Source organism: Muntiacus reevesi, chromosome 8, assembly GCF_963930625.1.
Source record: "Muntiacus reevesi chromosome 8, mMunRee1.1, whole genome shotgun sequence".
In the NCBI taxonomy this organism is placed as follows: domain Eukaryota; kingdom Metazoa; phylum Chordata; class Mammalia; order Artiodactyla; family Cervidae; genus Muntiacus; species Muntiacus reevesi.
This window is the reverse complement of record NC_089256.1, coordinates 93,142,573-93,159,617: the sequence shown is the minus strand read 5'-3', so window position 1 is coordinate 93,159,617 and position 17,045 is coordinate 93,142,573. Positions and strand designations below refer to the sequence as shown.

Genomic DNA, 17,045 nt, shown 5'->3' with positions numbered 1-17,045 from the left:
TAGGCTGTGCAGATTGCTGTATAAACAGGGCAAGTTATCAATATGTCTGGGCTTGTTTCTTCTCTTCCTTGCTTGCTTCCTTCGTCAGATACTTTTTGGTAGCCTAGTCCCCATCAAGTACTCTCTCAGGCATCATGACTACAGAGGAAATAATACAGTTTTAAGGCTTTGCTCATACTTTTCTTTGAGGTAGCAGAATGATATAGTTAAGAGTGTGGTTTCTGGGTATGGCCTTAGAAGGTTTGAATCCCAGCTCCACCACCTACCAGTGGTGTGGCCTTGGGAATACACCTAACATCTCTGTGCCTCACTTTTCTGGTATGTTAAATGTGGATGATAATAGCATTCAAGTCATTGGCTTGTTCCTTATGACATATAAATATTTAGAAGACTTCCTGGTTCTTAATAGCTGTTTAATGATTCTTTAGCTGCTATTAATTTTTATTGCTGCAGTTATTATCATTACATCCTAGAGTGGGAATAATACTCATAGAGGTATGGTATATGTCAAGTAGTGAGTGGTAAGTGCTATGAAGAAAAACATGCCAGGTTAAAGGAATACAGGGTGACAGGGATGAGAGGCTGAGAAGGGTTGTTTTAGATAGGGTGATCAGAGAAGGTTTCTTGAGGCTTTGACATTAGAGCATAGGTCTGAAGTGAAAGGCTAAGCCATGCAGATTTCTGGAGGAGGGTATTTCAAGGAAAAAGGACAGCAGACAAATGCAAAGGCTCAGAGATAAAGCAGGTGTGACAAAAAGGTGTGACAGAAAGTCAGGGTGGCTGCAGTAGAGTGAACAAGTAGGGGATGAAGTGAGAGGGGAACCAGAGGCTAGACCATGTTGGGTATTGTAGGACTTTAGAATTTGTTTTGTGTAGGTTTTAAACAGAGGTGTGAGCTGATCTGATCACTTCGGTTCTTCGTTGGAGAACAGACTGAAGGTGAAAGATGAGCAGGAGTGCCAGCTGAGAGACCAGTTACAACATTGTTGCAAGAGATGCCAGGCAAGAGATGATGGCAGTGGAGAACCAGCAGTGACTGAGATGGGAAGTGATAGAATTATGGATGTGTTTTGAAGTTGATAGGGTTTGCCCTAAGGAATAGAAGGGAGGAGCAAAGGAGAACTCCAAAATGTTTAACTTGAGAAACTAGATGAAAATAGTTATGCTGTTTACAGAGACGAGGAAGAGTAGGACTGATGAAGGGAAAAAAGATATCGAGAGATCCATTTGAGAAACATTAAGTTTGAAACATCTATTGTGCATTCAAATGGAACTATTGAACAGGCAGTTGGAATATGTGTCTAGAGAGGTTGGGGCCGACCACTTAAATTATAGCCTGTCTGTGGTACGATAATACTACTTGGCACGTGTGCTTTACAGAGTTATTTTGTGGATCAGAATTAAAATTCAGTGTTTTTAAAGTATTTTGTGAATGAAAACGTTTGGTTTTGTTTTCAGTAGATAAACAATGTGGTGGAGTCTCCAAGATGGCTCTTCATATTTGTGTACATCATTTCCCTCTTCTTAACCTTTTGACTGAAGTGAGGAGCTTTTAACACCTCATTAGATTTCAAAACTCAAAGAAGTTATGTTACTTCCAGTAACTATAAGCCATTAGTTACAAGCCAAAAATTCCTCTTTGAGTTTATCAGGGTATCTTCGTGAAAGAGTAGAACATTTTACAAAGGGTATTCAGTTCCAAGCTACCAAATAAATTAAAATTTAAACTGTTATGTGAAAGGGAAAGATCTCTTAACATGACAGAAAATATCTTCCTTAGATATGTATGATTATATAATAGTACTTCTGCAGCTATTAAAAATTATGAGGTGGATATTTATTTAGTGACATGACAGGATATCTGAGATATACCATTGAGTAGGAAAAAAATCTATACTTTTTCCCATTATTATATGATCCTGTTAATACAAAATTTTTCATATTTATTGATCTTATTAATACAAAGATAGTGATTAAACACTCCTCTGCTAACCATTTTAGCTCTTTCCCTTTTAGGGCTTATAGGATATTGGAGTATGTGTGGGTGTATGTGTGTGGCAGAGACAGAGACACACCCAAAGAATGTATGAAATGGATGATTTTATTTGCGCAAATCCAATCTGAAAATGAAAAAGCATGTATTCTATTAAGGATACTAAGATTTAAAAATTTTAAAACTTGTCTTTGTAAGAATTAAAGAAAAATATATCAGTGGTTGCTGAGGTTGTGGCAAGGGCTTGACTGTAAAGGGGCATGAGAGAATTTGGAAGGATGATAACGTATTTTTTTATCTTGATTGTGGTGGTGGTTTCATAATGGTACCTATTTGTCAAAACTTACAGAACTGTTTCTGTTGCTTCAAATAAAGCCTTATCTTTGGGTGGGAAGGGTTATGATTGTATTCTGTTCTTCTTTATGTGCATCCACCTCCCCCCTCTTTTAAATAAATAATAAATAGTGCAGTTTTTAAAAGAGATGTAGAACAAAGCTGTTGCGCAGAATGTAACAAAAGAAAACAAATGGGCTTTCTCTAAAGCCAAATGCGTTAAAGTAACTCATAGTTAAAAATACGTCTGTTTTCCTTGATGACAGTAAGAGGATTTTACTTCTCGAGTCGTGGGTAATTTTTACAAAGTTCTTTTTTTGTTGGCATTTGATTTTGGTTTTTTAATATAGATATGGAAGTAAATTTTGTAAGGCACGGGTCAAAACAATTTGCAGTCGGAGCTTAGGAGGAAGTAGAAATTTACCAGGCTCCCTGCCCAGTGCCGTTTCGGAACCCTGGTCAGCCCTTCATGCTGAAAAGCCTCAGATGAGTGGTGTCATTTTTCAGACTGTTGTAAAGTGGTCCTTTCTTACATTCTTTGGCTTACACCTCTCCTGGGAATGGGTATGTAAAAAAGGCTTTTTCACTTTTTCATTTAGGGATTAAGTTGTGTGTGGGAAAAAATACTTTATTTCTTCCTCTTATTTCTTTTCTAACAGTTAAGTATGTCTGTACAAGAATAAATCAAGTAAATAAAAATGGAAATAGAGTAAGATTTATATTTCAGTATCATAGGACTGTTGAGATAGTGTGGTAATGTATATCTGCAAAATGTTATTAGCTTTTGTTGTTGTAAATGTCATCCTGTTTCTCGGCCATTTGGATCATGGTATAAATCTCCAGTCTGGAAAATCACTAACAGGCAATTCAAACTGATTATAGTTATTTCCACTTACATTGATATTTGCTGTTATTATAAAGAAAGTTAAGTTGATTTTACACTAACTATGGGCTTAGAAGAATAACTTTAACTTTTGTTTTATACAGTTGAGGTACTAAAGAAAATTGACATTCCATCTGTCTTTATTGGTGAATCATCAGCTAATTCCCTGAAAGACGAATTCACATATGAAAAAGGGTAAGTAATGGATATAAAAAATAATCATGTAGCCTAAATTCTTTTCTGTGTGAGGGTAGAATTATTTAATCAAAAGTATGTTTTAGAATGTACTCTACTGTGCTAAATTATATCTTCTTTAAGTCATAATTTTAAGACTTGACTTTTCTTCTGTGTATGATTGCATATTGAAAATATGTTTACGCTAGAGAGATTAAGGCACCCATGTTGCTAAAAAGAGAACTTTCCCTTTTATAGTTTAGTCAAACCATTGGTATTTAGAAGCAATGTGATTTACAATTATATGATACTTTACATTAAGACATATTTCTATTTTATTAAATGGAAATGTTTTATAAAGAAAGAATCCAACACGCGATGTGTTTGGTGACTAACTTTTACAAACACAAACAGTTTGTTTTCAAGTTTAAAAAGTTTGACTTGGATTTTAAAACTTCTTATGGAATTTCTCCCCAAAATCTCATTACCGTGGTAGAATTCAGACTGAAACTAACCTAAGGCACAACTGTCTTATCTAATACAGAAAACAGTGCAGTTCAATTAACACTTCAGAGCTTCTTCTAAAAAACAAGTACCAAAACATGGTGGACAGGAACAGGCATTTGACCAAGAGAACAATATTAATAATAAAAGCAGTAACATTATAATATAATATAGTAATATAAGTATCAAGGATTTAGCAAGTGCCAGGCACTCATGAAACAAAACTTTTATATTTGTTAATACATTTAATTCTAACAACAGCCCTCCAGAAGTTATTATTATTATCTCTTGCCATCTACATTTGCCAAAAGAGGAAACTGGCACAATGAAATGCAATTCTAATTATTTGGGGGGGGGGGATCCATGATTATTTGAGTTTGAATATGAATTAAAAAAAGAAAGAGTGTCTGTTTACATTTTTTGTCCTTTTCCCTATATGGTTTTGATATTTAAAATACTGTTCACATATTTTGTGCTTAGAACATCTTTATTAAGTTAGGGAATGTAATTTTGGATATTGTATTAAAAGTCGTTAAGCAGGCTGCTATTCTGCAGCCATGTTTGTGTGGTTAGTGGGGGTGAGGGGAACTACTCCTTGCTTTTGTATCAGTGTTATTCCCTCATATAGAAAAATTGTGTGCATTTTAAAGAGTCTTTTTGTTTTAAATAATAAAACCATTTCTTTTTAAATTAAGAAGTGATAGATGCCTGCTGATAAAATATGGAAAAATTCAGAAATAGAAAACATTTAAGTGAAAGTCCCTATGATGCTCTTCACTGACAGCTTCATTTTTTCCCCATGTTTGATTGCTGACCTTAACTAGAGGTGCCCTACTCATAAAACAGGGCCTTGTCATACTCAGTATTTTGTTACATACGTCATTTATTTAATGTTTAGACCTTATCTGTGTTAATGCAAGGGCACAAAATCTCTTATCCCCGCTCTTTGGGACAGATATAATGTGGAATTGAAGCATTTTCAGATTTTTAAAAGTTAAGTAATATTCCAAGGGATAGAATTTGAGGATTGAGGCAGCATTCTATAATCGAATAACATATATATCTGTAATAAATGTATGGGTGTTTGATCACGTCGGTTAGGTTCAGGTTGACTATCAAATGAATTGCAAACATTACTTTTTACAGCTTTTTAGGTTTCAGAATTGATCTTGAAGGTTGTAGACCTGTGCACACTGGTTTGTCTCATCTGTCTGTTGACTGGCTACCTACCTACCTATTAATTTATTCAGCTGTTTAAAACTAGAGATGGGTATGGTGAATCTGATCATTCAGTTTCAGAATTATCAACTATGGCCAATTTTGTTTGGACTCTTCATTCTTTAAGTGCCACCTGCCCTTTTTCCCCCACACCATGATTATTATTTTAAAGCAAGTGCTAGATACCCTATGATCTAAACTGTAAACATCTCAGACTATATCACTAGAAGATAAAGTTATATATAAAAAATATAATGGCATTTCATTATTTTATCCTTTTTTAATTAAGAAAAGTAAACATTTAATTCAATATCAAAACATTTCAATCTAGATTTGCTTCAGAGCAAATAAGGGCATATAATGATCCTATTTTTAATCTATAAGTTTGCTGTGCCTCTTTCTTTTTTTCCCCTACTCATTTATTTATTGGAGAAACAGGGTCATTTGTCCTGTAAAATTTTACCACAGTCTGGACTTTTCTGATTGCATCCTTGGTGTATTGTCTAGAGGTTTCCTTTGTTACTTATTTTCCCTGTAAATTGCAAGTTTGATCTAGAGGGCTGCTCAAATTCAAGTGTGGCTTAGGGGCCAGGAGGATAGGTAAGGCAAGAATAATTTATATGTATTATTGTGTATTATGTCTCCATCAGGAGACATAATATTTGGTTCTCTCTTAGTGATGGAGAGCAATCATTAATAATCATTGTCTGAAGCCATTGGTTCTTTAGGATTTGCAAGTAGTCTTATTTTATTATCTGAAATAACTCCATAAAGAGGAATCACACCTTATCAGTTATTTGATTACGTTGATGTACAGTCTGCGATACGAAGGACCTGGAGTCGGTACCTGAAGGATCACCCGGCAGTGGTAACCGTGTGATGTTGCTGGCAGCGTACTGGTTGAGTAGCACAGGAGTGCAGTGGGGAGAGCAGCCGTCTTGGTGACCGTCACACAGACCCTTCCCTGGTCTGAGGGAGTTTTCTGTTGTAGGATTCGCTGCTGTATACAGTTTGCTCATGCAGCACAAATAGTGTGCTTATTCTGTTCAGTTTCATTTCTTGAGTCCCTGTCAATTTTTATAATACTAGTATTGTCTGGTTGATAACCATATAACCGTATTAACCGTGGTTAATAACGAGGAGAATAGGACCTTTGGTTATTTCCCTCCCTAACCCCCACAATATACACATTTTTGTAGCTTTTTATGCTTTTTTTTTTTTTTTTTAAGTCAAGCAGTGGAGAAGGTTTAGAATAGAGAAGCTACAACTCTTGTGAATTTCTTTGCCAGTCTTCCATGCCGTATCTCACAGATGAATGTGGAGTACGGGGGTTATATCCATTGTACATGGTACAACAAATTCCCAAAAAGCATAAAGGGAATAGGGAGTTCATTTTCATCAATAGTGGCTCCAGAGTTTTTTCATGGGAGAAACTGATGAAAAGTAATTTAGTGTGTGTATGTGTGGGTGGGTTCTTGTTGACATTCTGCCTGAGGTACTGCCGGTTTTAAATGCTGATTTTTTGCTTGTGAAATATGCTAACTTTCATCCAGGTTACTAAATTCAGTAAACACATGTTCTTAGGAGGGACACAGTAAGTGTTGCTTAACTGATTTCCTCTAACCAGTCTAAAAGTTTCTTTTAATTAAATGGCAAATTATTTTGGTAAATATGTAAAGCTGATTTAAAAACGGAGAAAATATCCCTTAACTTAATGGAAGTCATCTATTAGAAAATTGATGGGTGTAGTGGATTAAATTGTAATGTCCAAATGCTTTTAAAAAATATTTTTCTTTGTTTTCAATTAACATCATAATTTGACAAGTCAATATTTCCTAATTATTTATCTTTGCTTTCTTGCAGGGGCCACATTATTTTAGTTCCAGAATTTAGCCTTCCTCTGGAATACTACCTAATCCCCTTCCTTATCATAGTGGGCATCTGTCTCATCTTGATAGTCATTTTCATGGTAGGTAAATTAATTTTAAATACTTAAAATAATATGAATGGCTCTAAAACACATCACACTGAGAGAGGCCTCACCTAGAAGAGTGCATGTTGTACGAGTGCATCTACATGACTTGTTCTGGAAAAGGTGGAAATAGTCTGGGTTGAAAAAAAGCAGAACAGTGATTTCTTTGGGGGGGTAGGTGCGGGGAGGAAAGGAGGTGAGGGATTTATTCAGAAGAGTATGAGGGAATTTCCTGGAGAGTGAGAATCATGTTGTGTATCTTGTTTGGGTTGCACAGTGTCTGATTCACCAAATTGCATACTCAAATTTTGTGCATTTCCTTGTATGTAAAGTTTATCTAAAAAAAAAAATAAAAAAGAACTATAAAAAATACTAAACTCTAAGTAATGAGTTTACATGCTGAATTATTTGAGAGGAAGTATATTAGTATTTGCAACTTACTTTGAAATGGATTGTAAAAAATAAAGAGAAAAAATGTATTGATGGGTAAATAGTGGGATAGATAGATACATGATTAAAAAATATAGTAAAATGTTAATTGTAGAAGCTAGGTAGGAGATATTTGCATATTTATTATAAAAATTCTTCTAACTCTTCTCTAATTTGAAATTTTTCATATTAAAATGTAAATAAAGAATACTATGAGGCCTCAAAGTTAAGAGGGTGACACATTGTTTCCAAAATAGTGGTTATCGAGGTTGACCCCAGGACTCTTGGTGGGTCTGCAGGGTCAAAATTATTTCCATGATGATACTAAGCTATGATTTTCCTTTGTCACTCTCTTTTCTTTTGGGTTCATAGAAGAGGTTTCTAGAGGCTCCATGGTCTGAGGTATGAAAACAAATTGAATGCAGAAGCACATGTGAGAATCTCTCTGTCTATTAAGATAGATATTAAAAGAGGTTTACAAAAATATAAAACAGTCCCACTATTGTCCCTAACCTTTTTATTTTTCATAAAGAATATTTACAGTAACATCCAGTGAGTTCATTATTATATTGAATTAATAGACTAAAGGGTAAACACTGTCTTTGAAGCAGTCTTCCTGTGATGTGGTATTTCTTTTAATTTGTTGGTTTTTCATATCCATCAGTTTAATAGTTTTTTTTCTGTAAACATTTAGCATGTGTTTTGTTAGATTTTTTTTAATTGTATTTTCTAATTAGATATTACTAAGGTATAGGAACTTACTAATATTTTAAAATAAACTTTTAATTTTGGAATAATGTTAAGATTCACAGAAAAATTGCAAAGAGAGTTCCCGTGCATTCCTCATTTAGTTGTCCCCATTGTTAACATTTTACTTTACCATGATACACTTGTCAAAACTAAGAAACTAACACAGTTAACATTACTGTTACTGAAGTCCAGCCTGGAGAGATTTTACATTTTTCCATCAATGCTTTCTTTCCGTTCCAGGACCCAGTCCAGGCTACCACATGTCTTTGTTACCATGTATTCCCAATCTGCTCTGACCCGTGACAGTTTCTTAACCCCTCCTTGTTTTTCGTGACCTTGATATTCTTGAGGAGTCCTGGCCAGGTATCCTATAGAATGTTCCTCAATCTGGTATTTTTCTTATGATTAGAGTGGGTTGGTTATAGGTTTTTATAACGAGTATCAGCAAAGCAAAGTGCCCTTCTCATCCTAACATGTCAGCCAGGGGTACATGATGCTTGCATGACATGGCTGATGATGTTAACCTCCATCCCTTGGTTTAGGTTATGTTTGCCAGCTGTTTCCACTATGAAGTTAACATTTTTTCTCTTTCTGTATTCAATTCTTCCTTTGGAAGTGAGGCACTAACTATAGCCAATCTTAAAAGTGGGGAGGGGCAGGAATTAAACTCCACTTCCTGGAGGGAGGGGAGTATCTACATATATTATTTGGAATTCTTCTGTAAGGAAGATTTGTCTCTTCTCAGCATTTATTTATTTGTTCAGTCACATTTATATTGGTATGTGCTCTGTATATTTCTTTTATACTTCGGGTAATAATCCAGTACTACATTATTTTTGTTGTTTAATTGTTTGAGCTTTGGCCATTGGGAGCTCTGCAGGCTGGGTCTTGGATCTCTTTGATTTGGCTCATCCTTCCGTCATAAGTATGATATTTCTTCAGTGTTTGGTCCTATGAGAAACCCCAGGCTCATCATTTCTTTTTCTTGCCCTAGCCCTAAAATCAGACGTTTCCCCAAGGAGCCCTGGATTTGTTGTTTTTTTTTTTTAATTGAAGATTAGTATTCAAGAAACCACTATTTGGACAGTGGACAGTATTGATTTTTCTATATTAATTTTATCTCTGCAGACTTACTGAATTCTCCTATTCTGGTAATTTGAATTTTTTGATTCTCTTGGGTTTTCAATGTAGAAGGAAATATGGAAAGTTAGAACAACAAGAAGTATCCTTGGCAAATTAGGAGTAAATACCTTTAAGCCAATAAAGATTACTGACTAAAAACTTAAATGAACATTACGTAGTGAATTATTAGAAGCCTTCCCATGAATGTTAAAAAAAAAAATAAGATGCTTATTGTACTTCCTGTTTTAGCATCGTACTATATTTTCTGGTAAGACAAAAGAATATATAAGAATTAGAAATAAGGAACAAAATTTTTCTTTGCCTTTTTTTCTTTTCAAATAAAGAATAGGTGATGCCTTATGTGTCTTTTTTTTCTATCATGATGATCATTGTTTTTTCTTTTATTTTTATGTTGGATTACATGAATTTGTTTTGTAAATTCTAAAAACCTACTACCTTATGTACACTCTTTTTGACTATGATATATAAATTTTGCCTTTGCATATTGGGTTATCAAATTTCCAATATGGATCAACCAGTTTACACTTAGGTGCAAAAATCCTAAATACTAGCAACCTGAATGTCCAGGTAAGAGAAATTTAGTTTTATGGCGCTAGTGTGATCTTGACATCAAAACTAGATAATCCCTTGAGCACTGCTGGTGGGAATGTCAAATAGAGCGATCACTATAGAAAATAGTACAGCAATTCTTAAAAAAAAAATTAAACATAAATTTACCATATAATCTAATTCCAGCTCTGGGTACATGCTCAAAAGAATTTAAAGCTGGAAGTTAGATATTTGTATGCTTATGTTCATAACAGCATTATTTCAATAGCCAAGCTGAAAGTAACCCAGTTATCTATTGATCAATGAATAGATAGACAAAATGTGGTATATACATGTGATGGAATACTGTTCAGCCTTAAAAAGGAAGGAAATTCTGACAGATGCTACAACATCGATGAATCTTTAAGACATGTTAAATGAAATAAACAAGCGGTACAGGACAAAAGCTGTATGATTCTATTTCTGTGTGGTACTTGGAGTAGTGAGATTCAGAGACTGAAAATAGAATGGTGGTTGCCAAGGGCTGTGGAGAGGGGAGGTTGGGTAGTTACTGTTTAATGTGTACCGAGTTCCAGTTTTGGGAAATGTGAAGAGTTTGGTGGATGGATGGTGGTGATGGTAGCACAACAATGTACTTAATGCCACAGAACTGTATACTTAAAAATGGTTAAGATAGTAAATTTTATGTTTTGTATATTTTGCCATAATTTAAAATAACTAGACAAGATAAAGCTAGTCCCGTAAAACTAAAGCTTTCTTTTTTCTATTTTCTAAACTTTTTTTTTTTTTAATAAAACTGGGATTGTCTTTTTCCTGGGAGTTTTGGTGAAGGTTGCCTGTAAAATTATCTAAGTCTGCTGATTTTTTTTCATAATTACTTGGGTATATAAATGGTTGTCTTCTTCTTTATACCAATTATATTTCTAAGAAATTTTCTGTTTTGTCTGTTTTCAAGTATTGTATAAAGTGATTTATAATATCTATGTACTCCTATAGCAACTTAGAGAGAATTCCTACTATATGTGGGATGAGTGCTGGTTTATTCATATCCACCCATACCTTAGCAGTGTTGTCAGAAGTTTGCCTTTGTCTTTTAGAAGAGTGGATTTTGCAGTTTTCTTTTTTTCCTTTCATTCAACCAATGGTTGTTCTGCATCTCCAAACCTAGCCACTGCTCTAGGGTCTGAAGTTTCCTCAGTGAACAAAATAGGTAAAAATCCCTGATCTCAAGCAGCTTACCTTCCAGTGGGACATGTATTCTAATGTCTTTGCTCTCTTTTTTAATCCAGGTGATGAAGAGGCATAGTAACTGTGGTTAAGACGTATAAACTTTCCCCATGTGTGAAAAGCATTGCAGGGTGTAAAGTTTTCTATATGTCCATTAACTTAAGCTTGTTTATTTGTCTTATCTAGTCTTTTTTTTTTTTAGTATTTTGAAGAGAGTCTGAGGTATACTTCACATAACATAAAATTGACCCATTTAAATCATACAGTTCAGCGGTGTTGGTATATTCACAGAACTGCGCAGCCACAGTACGCAGTAACCATTGCAGGTGTCCGTAGCTTTCTGCACTCCTCTGTCTTGTGAGGAAGTGCTGTGTGATAGGATGATACTGTGAGCCACATTTATTGTGATTTAAAATTTTCTGGTGGCCGAATTTAAAAAGGTAAAAGGATATATTTCTGTGTGATTAACTTAATATTGTATTTATTTAACTTGGTAAATCCAAAATGTATTTCAACATCCAGTTAATAAATAATTATAAAATATATCCTACATCCTTTTTGTCCTAAGTCTTTGCAGTCTGGTGTGTATTTTATACTTTCACAGTAAATCTCGATTGAGACATTTCAAGTGCTTGGTAGCTGCCTGTAAACGGTGGTTGCCATAGTGGGCATCTTGGGTCTGTGGTCTTTACTTTTTTTTTTTGTCTGCTTGACCTAGAAATTACGAGCTTGTGAATTTATGTATTCTTCTACAATTTTGTCATTTTCTCGGTGAAGTATCCTTTTTATCATTGTGATAACTGTTTCCTAATGATGATTTTTGTCTTATATCCTACTTTACTTGATAAACCAAATTTTACTTGGTATTATCATAATATATCTACCCCTTTATTTTTTACTTTTATTTTTGTCTTAACGTGTCATTAAGTTTTAATCTCATACCTTGTAAATAGCATATGGTTGGAAGTTTTTCTTTATCCAATATCATACACTCTAAATTTTAAACAAAACTGGTGAATTGAATCCATTTACCTTACTGTGATTTGGACTAACTTCTGTTGTTGACTTTTTATTCTGTTTTTTCTGCTGTGCAGATTTGAATTACCCAACTTTTTTTGTCTTTATCCCTCTCTGCATTTTCCTGCTAGTTTGAAAGCTTATATTATATTGTTATTCTTCTAGTGGTTACTATTAAATTTTTAAAATAAACCTGTACTGAAATATGCTGCTGCTGCCAAGTCACTTCAGTCGTGTCAGACTCTTGTGCGACCCCCTAGGCAAGAATACTGGAGTGGGTTGCCGTTTTGTTCTCCCACCGAAATATGATTAATATATTAATAGACTGCACATACTTAATTGTACAGTCTGGTAAATTCTGACATACATATATGGATATATGTGAAAGCACCATCATGATCAAGATAATGAAATATCAACCCACTCAAAAAACTTCCTAAAAAAAACATTCCTTATACTCTTTGATAATCACTTTCTTTTCACCCCTTCCAAATTTCTCCTTCACTTCTTCCCTCCCCACCATCCCTGGGCAACCACAGGTCACTATAGATTAATCTGCATTTTCTACCAGTTTGTATACAGGGACTCATAAATTATGTACTCTTCTGTGTCTGCCTTCTTTCTCTCAGAATGCTTATTTGGGACTCATGAATGTTACTGAACATGCTGACGCGCATTACTTTTACTGACAGTTGTGTCCGTTGTGTGACTGACTGCGGCTTTGTCCATCCACTTACCTGCTGACGAGCGTTTGCGTTGTTTCTAGTGTGGGGCTATTGAATAAAGCTGACGTGGACTCTTTTGTACCGCTGTTTTATGGATATAGACCTTCATTTCTACTGGCAAAGTATAAGTAGGAATGGGATGATTAGGTCATTTCATAAGTATGTAGCTAGATTTATAAGAAACCACCAAACTACTTTCCAGGGTGGTCGCACAGTTTTACCGTCCTCCAGTAGCATATCAGGCCGCCAGCCCTTGTGCGTGCCTGCCAACTCTTGGTATAGTCACTCTTTTTCATTTTAACAGATACATAGCATGTGTGTATTTATACACACATAATACAGCAGTGTCTGTGATTTGAATTTTCATTTTTATCTTGACTAATTATGTTGAACATCTTTCCAAGTGCTTATTTGCCATCTGTATATCTTCAGCAGTGAAGTATTTATTCAATATTTAACCTATTTTCTGTTGGGTTGTTTGTGTGTTCTTATTGTGTTTTGAACTCTTTGTATATTCTGGATAGAAATCCCGTGTGAGACATGCAATCTTCAGATATTTCCTCGCAGTCTGTGACTTGTCTTTTATCTTTAAACAGTATCTTTTGAGGACGGAAATCACTGATGTAGACAGAAGTCTACTGATGTAGTCAAATCTGTCAAAATTTTCTTTTGTGAATGTTGTTTCTGGCATTTGGTTCTGACCCCATGCATTTATTTTTATTCTTGTAAGCATAGCAATTTATATTTTTAAATGTTTTTTATATTTTATATTTCTATATATTTATAATATAGGTAACTGTATTAGTTCTGTCCATTTTGCTACTGGAACCACAGTGCACTTTAATGCCTGTTATGTTTGAAATTTTTATTAGTTTGTAACTTATAGAAATTTCAACCCTCCCATTTTTGATTTAGTGAAATCTTTGTAACCTAGAGTCTACCATTTATATTTTTGCAAACAAATAGTTACATGTTATTTATAATGTTTCTGTCAGAATAAAGTAAATTTCAGTCAGTGAATAAAAATTCAAAGGATAATTTATGGCTAACTAATCACTAATAATAAAGATAGAGCTATAGTGTTAGACCCATGCCTCTCCCCAGCTCTGTCAGTACTGGCGATGTGACATTAAATTTTTTGCCTTTCTGACCCTCTATTTCCTCATATACAATACCCATTATAAAATTTGAAAATTTTATTAGTTTGTAACTTATAGAAATTTCAACCCTCCAATTGACAAATTTCAATACAACTTGTCAGTACATCGAATCATAGATAGTTTAGCTAATAAGCCTTGTGATTAGGATTTAAATAAATTGATTTGTAGCAGCTATCTAGAAACTTAAAAGGCATTTATTATCTTAGTAGTCATTTTCTGTTTGCATGTTTAATATCTGATTCCCTTTATATTTCTCTTTTGTTTTTAGATCACAAAATTTGTCCAGGATCGGCATAGAGCTAGGAGAAACCGACTTCGTAAAGATCAGCTGAAGAAGCTCCCTGTGCATAAATTCAAAAAGGGTGAGCGATTATTTTCTAAATAACCAACATTAGTCTATTTAATGACACATGGTGATCGCACTTTAATAATACTGCTGAGTCCTTGCCGTACGCCATGCCTAATTCTCAGTTAGTAATTAATGAGTGAATGTAGCAGGTGGCCTTTTGCTGTGGTTTATCCTGGTAAAGGCAGGAACAGTCGGGGCAGGGGTGGGTACTGGTCTTCAGAGAATTTAAAAACGATGATGAAACTGGCCAAAAATGCTTTATTATCCCCGTGTGCCAGAAGTTGAAAACATCAGTGGATAAAGTATTTCTCTGCACCAGGCGGTCTGCTCCCACTGATCCTCCTCCTCCTCTCTCTCCTCCCTTCATCACTGTATTAACATTGTGTTAACTAAACACATATAATGTTGGGTTAACTAAACACAGTAGGGTAGCTATTATGTATCGATGTATTTTAAATGTATCATCTCATTTTAATTTTCATATTCCTATGAAATGGGTACCATAATGGTTATTGTATATGAGGAAATAGAGTGTCAGTGCAATTCAGTCGCTCAGTTGTGTCCGACTCTTTGCAACCCCATGAACCACAGCACGCCAGGCCTCCCTGTCCGTCACTAACTCCCGGAGTTTACCCAGACTCATGTCCATTGAGTCGGTGATGCCATCTAACCATCTCATCCTCTGTCGTCCCCTTCTCCTCCTGCCTTCAACCTTTCCCAACATCAGGGTCTTTTCAAATGAGTCAGCTCTTCGCATCAGATGGCCAAAATATTGGAGTTTCAGCTTCAACATCTGTCCTTCCAGTGAACACCCAAGACTGATTTCCTTTAGGATGGACTGGTTGGATCTCGTTGCAGTCCAAGGGACTCTCAAGAGTCTTCTCCAACACCACAGTTCAAAAGCATCAATTCTTCGGCGTTCAGCTTTCTTTATAATCCAACTCTCATATCCATACATGACCACTAGAAAAACCATAGCCTTGACTAGATGGACCTTTGTTGGCAAAGTAATGTCTCTGCTTTTTAATATGCTGTCTAGGTTGGTCATAACTTTCCTTCCAAGGAAAGGGAAAAAATTTCCAAAGAAAGAGGGTCAGAAAGGCAAAACATTTAATGTCACCTCGCCAGTACTGATAGAGCCGGGAGGGGTCTAACACTCTAGCTTAGGGAGTTTCTCTTGCTTAAGCTTCGTGAGCTTTCAGTGTGGTACATGCTTATTAAATCTTTTTGGCCAGTAGTTTCCTAGAGTTTTCAATTTCTATGCCAGTAAAAATGTTCTGTTTTTTTAATTCAGTAGAGAAAATGCATAGAGAGTAGAAAGGAGAAAAAGAGAAGGCATTAAAACTTAATTCTGTCAACTATACTTCAATTAAAAAAAATTAGTTCTGCAAAATTTTTATTTTTCCAAGTAACAACTATTCAAAAAACCTACCAAATATAATAACCATTACTTTATGAAAAATATAAAGTTTAACAACAGAAATACAGGAAAATTGCATGTTAAATAAATATCAACATTTATAAAAATGCAGTTCACTGTCGTCATACAGTGTGGATTAATTAAAAGTTATTCATAGGCCAATTTGAGGGCTGGCTTTAGGAATCACTTTCTAAGGCTCCATACTTTCATTCCTCAACTGGAAGTATTGGTATAAAGGTGTATTTAAATCACGAGACTGCTGATGTCACCAAGAGAATGAGTATAAATGGACAGAACGCCAGACATTTTGGGGCAGCCTGACCCTAAGTAAGGAAGAAGTGGCATCAGCAGTGGAGACTGAGCAGAAGTGGCCAGGTATACAGGGGACATCAGAAAACAGTGGTTTACCAGAAACAAGTGACCCCAGTCTCCAGAGAGCAAAGGGTGACTGATGACCTGTCAGGTGTTCCTGATAGATCGATGAGAACAGATTGATTACTGATCATCATCATGTGCAGTTTTGACAGAGTGATCAGTCCAAAAACCTGACTGGTGGGTTTGAAAATGGAAGGAGAGGAATAGTAACTACAGACAACTTTTTCAAGAAATTTAACTATAAAGGAGAGGAAAGAAATGGTGTAGTCGCTGATAGGGGAAATTTCATTGAGAAATAATAGCGTATTTGCTGAAGAAAATTGATGATGTAGGGGATAGATGGGAGAAGTGCTATAATATATGTCTTTGCGAAGGCAGGAAGGCATGGGATCTGGTGTACAAATAGGTGGATTGACCTTAGATAGGCGCATGGAGAGCTAAGCTCAGGTAAAGTAGAATATGTGGGCACAAAATCCTGGCAGTGTTTATGGTGGTCCAGATGTGGAAGCATTCTTTACTTCATGGCTCTCAGTGAAGTAGGAAACGGAATCAGCAACCAAAAGATAGGATGGGGAGGAGATGTTGGAGGTTTAAGGACAGAAGGGTTTAGTACGTTATTGTAGGAGAGCAGATGGACAGATGGAAGAGGGAAATATGATTGGCTGGGGGCCTGAACCTCCCTTTCAGATTCATAGTTATGAACCAGTCAGCATAACTGTGTTTTTCTGTAGCCATGTTCATCTGTATGGAGTGGTGTCTATCCTTCCTATACCTTCACATTAAATCATGTGTGCAGTATAATGTGTATGCAGAAAAGCATATGA

At 35.4% G+C, this 17,045-nt stretch overlaps 1 protein-coding gene across 5 annotated transcripts in view; it reads left to right on the top strand.

The window, feature by feature from the left end:
• Positions 1-17,045, top strand: part of RNF13 (ring finger protein 13) — a 119,813-nt gene that overhangs the window by 77,641 nt on the left and 25,127 nt on the right. For all 5 annotated transcript variants that reach the window (XM_065942465.1, XM_065942463.1, XM_065942464.1 and 2 more), the window contains 3 exons: positions 3,314-3,404; positions 6,969-7,074; positions 14,346-14,439. In XM_065942465.1, the coding sequence (XP_065798537.1) occupies positions 3,314-3,404; positions 6,969-7,074; positions 14,346-14,439 (291 nt within the window). The remainder of the gene's footprint in view (positions 1-3,313; positions 3,405-6,968; positions 7,075-14,345; positions 14,440-17,045) is intronic.